Source organism: Cricetulus griseus, assembly GCF_003668045.3.
Source record: "Cricetulus griseus strain 17A/GY chromosome 1 unlocalized genomic scaffold, alternate assembly CriGri-PICRH-1.0 chr1_1, whole genome shotgun sequence".
In the NCBI taxonomy this organism is placed as follows: Eukaryota; Metazoa; Chordata; class Mammalia; order Rodentia; family Cricetidae; genus Cricetulus; species Cricetulus griseus.
In genome coordinates this window covers 42,581,301-42,591,091 of record NW_023276807.1, presented here as the reverse complement: position 1 = coordinate 42,591,091, position 9,791 = coordinate 42,581,301, and the positions used below count along the sequence as shown (strand labels likewise).

At 40.5% G+C, this 9,791-nt stretch overlaps 1 protein-coding gene across 1 annotated transcript; it reads right to left on the bottom strand.

Moving 5' to 3' along the window:
* Positions 1-7,318: 7,318 nt before the first annotated feature.
* Positions 7,319-9,466, bottom strand: LOC100773939 (disintegrin and metalloproteinase domain-containing protein 26A-like). The gene has a single exon (XM_027391023.1). The coding sequence runs from the start codon at positions 9,431-9,433 to the stop codon at positions 7,319-7,321; it is 2,115 nt and encodes a 704-aa protein (XP_027246824.1). The 5' UTR covers positions 9,434-9,466.
* Positions 9,467-9,791: the final 325 nt, after the last annotated feature.

The following is a 9,791-nucleotide window of genomic DNA, read 5'->3' as shown; positions in this document are numbered from 1 at the left end:
TGCCTGCCTCGTGGCAAGGAACCAATCAGAAGTTAGCTGGTGGTGGTATGCTTTACGGCTCTGGGTGTGCTTTACGGACAAGTACACAGCAATGACTCAAAAAGCATAGCAACCACCCTGGGAGGGCCTATGGGCCATAACAACCAATTGCCAATCAACACAGGACAAGCCCTCCAAGCCTGGAGGCACACCAATCCTGAGCCTGTGAGTACCCCTAGACACTCCCCATATGCTGCAGTACAAGATCTCTATGCAGCCCCTTCGAGCTGTCTTTGCTAGCCATCTGCCATGGCGGGTGGGTGAAAGACCCGAACTAACATGGGGTTGGCTTGTTAAGCAACAATAAAGCCTTGTGTATTTTGCAGCAAGCTTTAGAATCTGCCTGGTGATTGGGGTGACCGAGGTCCTGGGCTGAGACCCCGGAGGCCTGAGTTTTCCGGGGGTCTAACAATTGAAAATAGAAAATCTGCCAATACCTGATTTCTGTCCCCTATTTTTTCAATCCCAAACATATACTTAGGAATTTTTTTGACCCCATGGGAAAAAATCTAACATTTAGAATAACTGATAACAGGGAGTAGAGGAATAAATATTTTTGAGAACAAACTATTTCTCTTCTCAAGCACATTCTCTGTGAAGTGGCATGCTAACTTGATATCTTCTGGCATAATGTTGCATATTTGGAATGAATAGCACACAGGTTGGTATCTTCAAAAAGACCAAGAAGATAGGCTGTTTTTGTACCCAGAAAGCACCAAGAGCTGCATGTAGGATGATAAATAACAGACCCAGACCCAGATATTGAGGTTCAAGCTTCAAGCTGAAGACAAGAGAAGCAAAGCAGCCATGTCAGTAGATCGCACCTCTCCCCAACTGAAATGGCAATCCTGAATCCACAAATCCTCAGAGACAAAAGGCTCTGAATTCCTGAATCCTCCTCCATTTAGTCCTTTTGCAGCCCAGCCATATCCTTTTGTCTCTATCTCCCCAGTCCTGGGGTTAAAGGGTTGTGATGCCAGGTGCTGAGATCACCTTTGTGTGAGCTGTTTCTTTCAGGACTGGATCAATTTCTTGTAGTCAGTGTGGCCTTAAACTAACAGAGATAGTTTAATTCTGAGTCCTGGGATTAAAGGAGTGTGCCTGGATTCTATGGCTACCTAGTAAGGCTGCTTTGGTCTTTTGATCTCCAGTGGCTTTAATAGATCATAAGCAATATATCACCACATCTGCAGTCAAGAAGCACAGATCTGTTCTGAAGTCCTGAGAAATTTCTTGCACAAGACACTGGAAGGGGAGCTTGTGTATCATAAGTTCAGTGGATTTCTTTCTTTCTTTCTTTCTTTCTTTCTTTCTTTCTTTCTTTCTTTCTTTCTTTTTTTTTCAAGACAAGGTTTCTCTGTGTAGCTTTGGAGCCTATCCTGGCACTCGCTCTGGAGACCAGGCTGGCCTCAAACTCACAGAGATCTGCTTGCCTCTGCCTCATGAGTGCTGGGATTAAAGGAGTATACCACCAATGCCCAGCTCGTTCAGTGGATTTCTTAGTGTCTGATTTTACAGAATGCCTGTGTACCAAGCCTGTAACAATGAGGTTTTTTTTCACCTTTCAGTAGAGGGCACACTCTTGCAAGCATCCTTTTTAGCCAGTTGTTTCCTGGGGCCTTTACTACCTGTGGATTTGTGGGCAGTCTCCTTTGTATGAGCTCTGTAATTGATACTTGCTTACTTACCCCACTTCTTCTGCTGGAGCTCTGCAAGGAGACTTAGTGCTGGTGTTAGAGAGCAGTGGAGCAGCCATGGAACAAATACAATTGAGTTCTATCTTAAAATACAATGACCCTGAAAAAATCATTTTGCAAATAAGAGTCATACGTAATAAAATGCCAATTATATCATTATCCATTCAGCAGTTGTTGCACGTCTAGGCTGTATCTAATTGATGGCTACTGTGAATAGAATAGGTAATTAACAAGTATTTCTCTGCTATGATGTAGAACCAGGAAATATGTGCAAAAATATAAATAAAAGTATAACAGATAAGGAGTTGAGGTCTCCACATACATAATCTACAAACATAGTCTTGGGTAGGTTGTAGAGAAATGGAGGTTTTCTGTCCAAAGCAGAAGTTATCTTCTCTTACAGCGGGAACCCCCATCCTCAACTCAGATGCAGCCTCAGTTAGTGCTGCAGAGGAAAGAATGCAGGGCAGTTCATCTCATTCCAAAACGGTTTGCTATATTTGAAATGATTTCTTCATAGTTACTTTGACCATTGGCTCTCAGCAGTCTTTAAAATATGATATTAGAGTTAAATTGGGGTTTTGTGTTTTATTTTCAAAGAAAACCTGATTTGATAATATTTATTCTATAAAAGATAAAATTCCAAAATATCCCTGGTATTGTTTATGTATTATGTAAGCATATAAGTATTAATTAGTGTGTTTACTTGTTTATTTCCTATTTGTCCTTGCATAGAAACACATATGTTGCTCTCCCAGGGTAAACTTGGGAAGGTCAAAGACATATTCAGGGGTCAGTTGTCTCCTTCTATCATGTAGATTGTAGGAATCAAATTCTGTTCAACACACTTATGTCACGGTGGCCTATAGTAGCTCAGGTATCTTGCTAGTCACATGAATCCATTTTAGAAGTGAAGGTGATAAAAGCCTCAGTGGGAAGGCCTATCATTTTCTGTTGAAAGATTTTAATGAAATTCTACTTACCTTAAAATCATGTCTATGTAACTTTAAAAGGCTTTGATGAAACTCTGACACCATCATATTATCAACTGTGCCATAGGAAGCTGTGCACCACTCAGTTAACCTCCAGAACAAGAAAGCACATCCCTGAGATAATCATGAGTGACTAACTAGATTGAGTATTCTGTCCATTAGGAGGACAGATCAAAGCAAAGAATCAGGAGATAGTCAACCATGGCCCTGGAGTCTGTTTTGTCATAACATAATAACAAAATAACCTGGAAGTCCCTTAGGCAAGGATATGGCTACATTAGTGGTTGATCCTCTGGAATTTTCTAGAGGACTCAAAGCCCTGCAACCAAGTCTCAGATAGGTTGTTTCAGAGCATTGCTGTATCTCTGGGCCTCACAGTGCAGAGGCTTAGAGAACATCCCAGTCAATGTACTAATTAATTCCAGACTGCAATCTCCAAATGCCACCTGGGTGAGACTCGTGACTAAACAACATGGTAAAGAATTTCATTCAGACAGTTGCCTGCTTTTCAAGTCCAAATCAGGCTGCTCTATATGCAGATTCCACTAGTATGGTCTGGTTACACCAAATGGGATTTGTGGGATCCCTCTCTATAAATAATAAATCCAAGTGCAATAGGGAACATGTTTTGAAACTGAGATGCCCAGTGAGAATGCACACACAGATGATCCACGAGTCCCTCTCAAGTTCCTGGACCACAGATACCATTTCCATTAAAACTACACTAAACTGTCTTAAAATAACAAAGTACAAATATGCTAGGACTTTTAAAACTTAGTCTTGAAATTTTAGGATCCTAAAATAATGTAGTTGTCTGGAGTTTCTGGTGGACAGTTTATGACACAGATAGTAGCATTTCTACAGCCAGGACATTATAGACTGATGTATGTGTAGTTCCAAATGGACTAGTATTATTCTATAAAATCCCTATATCTTGCATTCCAGGTACAACTTGGACAATGAGCTATATTTATTTTCTAATTAAGTGAAGTTTCAGCATTGAAAATTTTCATTTTAGGTTAAACTTGAACACTGGGCTCTGCTTTCTCAACTGAAATTTAGTTAGCTTTTGTTTTTCCCTGGATTGTTTGAAAACTGCAATTCTTTTTTCATGGTATTTTTTTCTCTTATTAAAACAAGTTTTTTAAAAAAAGAAAAGAAAACCCCAAATGAACCAACAAGCCGCTTATGAGTTATATGTCACTTTCTTTTAACTATTTCAACGATGAGTGAGCTATTACCAATACTAAACTATACATTGCAATGGGTGACTCTCTTAGCTATGAGAAAACAGCATGCCAAAATGAGCTTGAGGAGAAAGAGTTCATTTCTGCAAGGGAAGTCAGACAGGAACTCACAGCAGGGACTTTGAGGCAGGACTTGATGAAGAGGCTTTGGTGGATCACACTTGTTAACTTGTTCTTTTTATTTTATTTTAAATATTTTTATTCATTTTACATACTAACCACAGTTCCCCCTCTCTGCTCCTCCTCCTGACCTCCTCACCTCCCCCCTACCCCACCCCATCCACTCCACAGAATAGGTAAGTCCTCTCATAGCGAGTCAACAAAGTATGGCACATCTAGTTGAGGCAAGACCAAGCCCTTGCTCCCTGTATCAAGGTTTAGCAAGGCATCAAACCATAGGAAATGGGCTCCAAAAAGCCAGCTCATGCACCTAGGATAGATCCTGGTCCCACCGCCAAGGGTCCCAGAAACAGACCAAGCCACATAGCTATCATTCACATGCAGAGGGCCTAGGTAGATCCCATGAAGGTCTCCAGCTGTTGGTCCAGAGTGTTGACTTGTTCTTAAGGGTGTGTTGAGATTGCTTTGGTACAGAAACCGGGATGACCTGACTTACACATGAAAAGATCTTCCTGCAAGCTAAGGAAACTGGAAAACGTGGTGATGTATTATTTATGATTTATTAAAGCTTGCCTAAAGATTCAGAAAGCAAAGTCAGCCTCAAGCCATAGAGATCAGGCAGTGGTGGTATACAGCTTTAATCCCAGGTCTCAGGAGACAAAGGCAGATGGATCTCTCTGAGTTCAAGTCCACCCATGCCTGCATAAGATTGAATCATGCTAAAAGAGTAAGAGAGCTCACACCTTGAATCCCAGCACTAGGGAGATATAAAAGACAGGGGCTGCTTGGTGGTGGTGCACGCCTTTAATCCCAGCACTCAGGAGGCAGAGGCAGGAGGATCTCTGGGATTAAAGGTGTGTGCCACCTACACCTGGCAGTAGTAATTTTTTTCATGCAATCGATTGCATCAGAGTTTGGCATATGCGTGGTGAAGACAGTAAGGCCTTTTTGAGTAACTGTTCCCTTGCTTGAAATTAAGTATCCTGCTTTATCTCTGCTGATTAAATTTAGCTGAAGTTTACTTCATGAAATATTGTGAAAGTTAGCCTGCTTGTTTCCTAGTCACATTTGATTAGAGTGCTTTTGTCTAACCTTTGAATACAAGGCAGTGCCTGTCTTTAAAGTTAAGATGCAGTTTTGTAGGTATCAGATAAGTAGATTTGTTGTCTGATCTATTCAGTCAACCTTTGCTGTATGTGTTAACTGTTGTCATTGTGTTGATTTTGGATGCTGTTGATTGTGTTCTCAGTGGTACTTTGTGGTACATTTTTATTCACAGTGTCTATGCTATTCTCTCTCCTTGCTTTTGCCCAAAATATTGTTTGCTACATTTCCTTTAGGTTTGGTGTTTTGGATATAACCTTTTCAGCTGGTTATGTCATGTAAAATCTCTTTCTCCTTCAGTCCAAGAATATCATTTTAGATAGGTTGGTAATCCTAGCATTTTAGGACTTGGATTTCATTGACTCCAGGCTCTTCTGGCTCTTAAGGTTTTTATTGAGAATTCAGCGCCAGTGCATGCAGATAGGGTAGAATTTGGGGCTAAATATGTAAAGCTTGGCTGCAGGAAGTCTGTGTTGTCAGATTAGCACCAGTCACTGTTTTGAAAACAGGATCCTGTCTGCCTTTAAAATTTGTTTTTTAAAGTTTAACAGGGAATTTTAATTTCATTTCATAAGAAAATGGGATTTGCTGATATTTATTTATTACAACACAAATTTGTGAATATCTTCTTGATCTCATTTTATAGTCAAACAAATTTGACCAAGAATTGAGTGTTAGGATCAATGATTTTCTATTAGAGATTTTAAGGAAATAATACCCAAGCTTCAATTGTTATTCCACAGTGGTAAAGGGAACTGGTGGAATTCTGTTTTCAGCATAGGACTAATGTGGGGCATTATTCCATAATCAGAAATGTTTGTTTCTGTGTCAACCAAGGCTACTAACTGGAAGATGCAGTTCTCTACACTGAGACTAGACATCAAAGGGAAGAAGGCTTGGATAGCTGTTTAGGGTTTTGAAGGCTGTTCCTTGGCTGTGGGAGGCTAATTTCTAAGGACAAACTTTGGTGCTGAAATTCCTGGAGACCTGAGATCATAACTACAGGTGTGATTTTTTGTAGTTGTGGGGCTTCCCTAGAGATGACAGTGGTGCTGTGCTATATAGACTTTTCTCACTCTGGGAAATAGTGTAGTCATCCAAGTGGAGGAAACCTTCATAGAGAAAATGTCCCTGTAAGATTGGGCTGTAGGCAATCTGCTGAACATTTTCTCATTTATTGATTGATGATTAGGACAGGGGTTCCCATTGTGGATGCAGCTCCCCCTGGTCTGTTGATCCTATGAGATCCTGTTCTATAAAAAAACAGGTTGAGCAAACCAGAAGGAGCAAGCCAGTAAGTGGCAGCTCATCAATGGCCTCTGCATCAGCTCCTGCCCCCCAGGTTCCTGCCCTGACTTCCTTCAGTGATAGAGAGTGATAAGAAAGTGTAAAGCCAAATGAATGCTTTCCAAGTTGGTGTTTCCTTACAGCAATGGGAATCTTGACTAGGACAGGTGTGCTGGATGGTTTTGGAAAATGTTTTAAAATCTCCAGCAGAGTGAGAACTATTGATAGAATTCATGTGAGAGCAGAGACTATAGCAGCCATGATAAGAATCAAAAAATATTCTTCCACAGTTCCAATCTCACCCTGGCTCTCTTAGGGGCAGGTTCTTGTGGACAGGATTTGCCATGAGAAAATAATATTTGGAGGTTTTCTCCTGTCTGTGTGATGAAGCAGAATGTGGAGGGGGAGAGGTTTAGAGCTGAGAAAAACTAAATACAAAAATCCAAATACATATGCCCATGGGTTGGGCCTAAGCTAGTGGGTGACAGGCATCAATTCAATAAAAAACAAGGCAAGAAATTGCTTAAACTTAAGAAAAGTATGAATATGCTAAGATCTTGTTATTTAGTGGTGAATGTTTTTGATATTCCAACAAGGGAAATCTCCAGAACTTTTGGCCTGGGATTTCAGACATGCACACACAGTGATATTCTTATGTTCAGAAGTATGCACATTCATACATGAAGGAAAAATTTTTTTATTCTTTCCTTTGTGTTTTCTTTTTATTCTTGGCATCTTCCCTTTGCAGGTAAACATTCAAGGTTGCAGTTTTGTTTTTCAGGTGAAATTTTAGGATCGGATGTGAATTCCAGTTGTGGTGCTGCTTGTCATTTTAGTTTAAGGAATATTGAAACCTCTTCATTAGGTATCTTAAGGAAAATATCAAAACCACAAAAAGAATTACAAAAGCTATCAAATATTTAACCCAATTGGAATTTGTTAGTCTTTCTGGAGGTGGTCCACTGTCTATACTACCTCCAAAGCCACTTACATTACAACCTGGTGGCTTCCATTTGACATCACAGTGGCAGTGATGTTTATTGTTACAGACTCCTTTCATATTGCATTGGGCTGCCGAACAATTACTTAACAAAACAAGCTTAGGGACACACTTCCTGTCAATGCATATGTGGTCTAGACCACAAGGAGTGCCATCTCTCACTGCCCCAATATCAGTTATGGTTATTCCAAAATGGTAGTCGACAGTCCAGCAGGTGACATTGTTGAAGTGAGTCCAATGGACTGTTTCATGTTTTTCCCTATGGGGAAGCTCTATTACATTTTCACACTGAATTCGTCCACAGAGTACGTCCATGCTGTTGCATTGTATGTAGTTATAGCTATTGTTACCACAGTTACCAAAACGGTCACCCCGTTTGTTCATTTCCATGTAGCAAGTCTCACTGGCACTCCTGGCTCCCTTGCCAAAAATTTTCTGACAATGTTCCTCATGTTTATGACATGCCCTTTTATAGCAATAACCACTACCACTGCAGAGATGTCCATCCTCCATGTACACATCTTCTGGACACTCAGGTGAAGTTCCATTGCACCACTCTGGAAGGTCACAGTCATTGTTCACACTTCTACACATTGTGCCTGTGGGGATCAACTTGCAATCTTTGCAACAAAGTCCAAAAGCACATTTAGCACCAGGTTTGAACATGCAGTCTTGGCTACAGCATGGATCTCTTTGACATGACTTATAAGACCCACAGTCACACTGCTCTCCTTCCTCCACTATATTATTCCCACACCAGGTCAGGTTTGTGCTGATGCTGACTGCTTCATCTGGAAAATTGTATAAACAGGTTCTTCTGGTAATAGTTCTATAGAGCTCCTCATAACTGCAGTTGCTGAATCTGTGGGAATTAGATTTTGCTGGGGCCATTATGCAACTACTTCTCCCACAAGTACATTGATTACTGTCATGAAGCATACCCAAATTGTGACCCATCTCATGTGCTATAATGAATGCCATATCTATCATTGAATCAGACATGAAGCTGTTAACAGCACAATTATTAGGTGTACAAACTGCACCTACATAAGCTAGCCCTAAATACATACCATAGCCTTGCCTGGGAAAAAGATGTATGATATCATGTCTAATTTGATTGCCAATGTTAGTTTGCTTCCATTTGCAGAAATTAGTTAGGACACTACCTATATCTCCTTCCACATTGACATGATTTTGTTTACTCCACACTTGAAGTGTAGTTAAAATCACGTCAATATCTATTTGAACATAATAACTATTTATTCCATTGACTATTTGCAAAATATCATTAATACAAGCTGTGGCATTATTGTTTCTATAAACATATCGTTTATTATCTATCACCACAAAATATTCAATATACTTGTGGTGGGTCCACCATCCCTCATAGTGGCTTTGCATAAGTGTGGAGTCTTTGCTTTCTTCAATCTTCATTTGTCGTGCTATTTCCTCTTCTGTTAATCCACATCTCATAGAAAATGATTCTAAGTCCTCACTCTCCATTTTGTAAGCAAGATGTTCAAATGTGGAAGTTGAGCTCTTGGGCATGATTTCATAAGCTGTGCCATTTATCTCTAGTATGCCTTGCAAACTCCCCAAACAGGTTGTAAGGGCAACAATGGATTCTGGGTCTCCATCCACATCTCCATGGTAGTAGCAGTCACTCTGCACAAAAGGCTGTTCTGCAAGGAGATCATCTTTGTCAGTGTAGGTGAGCAGTAGGAAGTTTCTGGATATGAAGTATTTTGTGGGTTTCATGGTGATAATGTGTCTCTCTCCACCAAAGCGCAGGCTATAGGACAACCAGCCTGGAGAACTACCATGTCTCCTAGTGTCAGTGACCCTCAAGGGTATCACTACTTCTGGAGGGCTACTGTATTTAGTGTGTTCAGTTGGGGACCATGGGGAGAGGAAGAGCAACATCCACAGGCAGAGCTGAAAGACCATGATCCTCTCATGGACCAGGACCTCACCCACAGTCACTATGTCCTGTTAGAGAACAAAGGGGGAACATGAGAGGGCTTGTTCTCCTAGAACTCAGTTTGTCAGATTGTATACAGCACTGGCATTTTGTGGTATGTCTATTGGCAGAGTTGAACCATCAGAGCAGCAGAACTAAAAGAAACAGGAAAAAGAGGGCCAGACATACCATGTGTAAATTAGAATCAAATCAGGTTAGAGAAACAAAGAACAGAGAACAGGCTAAAATCAATTAGTCTTTTTTTCCAAGGGGTTTCAACACTGTGCTTGAATTTTTTTAGTTGTTAGTAAAGTACAGTTGTCTCACTACAAATATGTTTCTAGT

Excerpts from the sequence above, each read along its gene's own strand:
- LOC100773939 (XM_027391023.1), bottom strand. The coding sequence starts at position 9,433 with ATGGTCTTTCAGCTCTGCCTGTGGATGTTGCTCTTCCTCTCCCCATGG.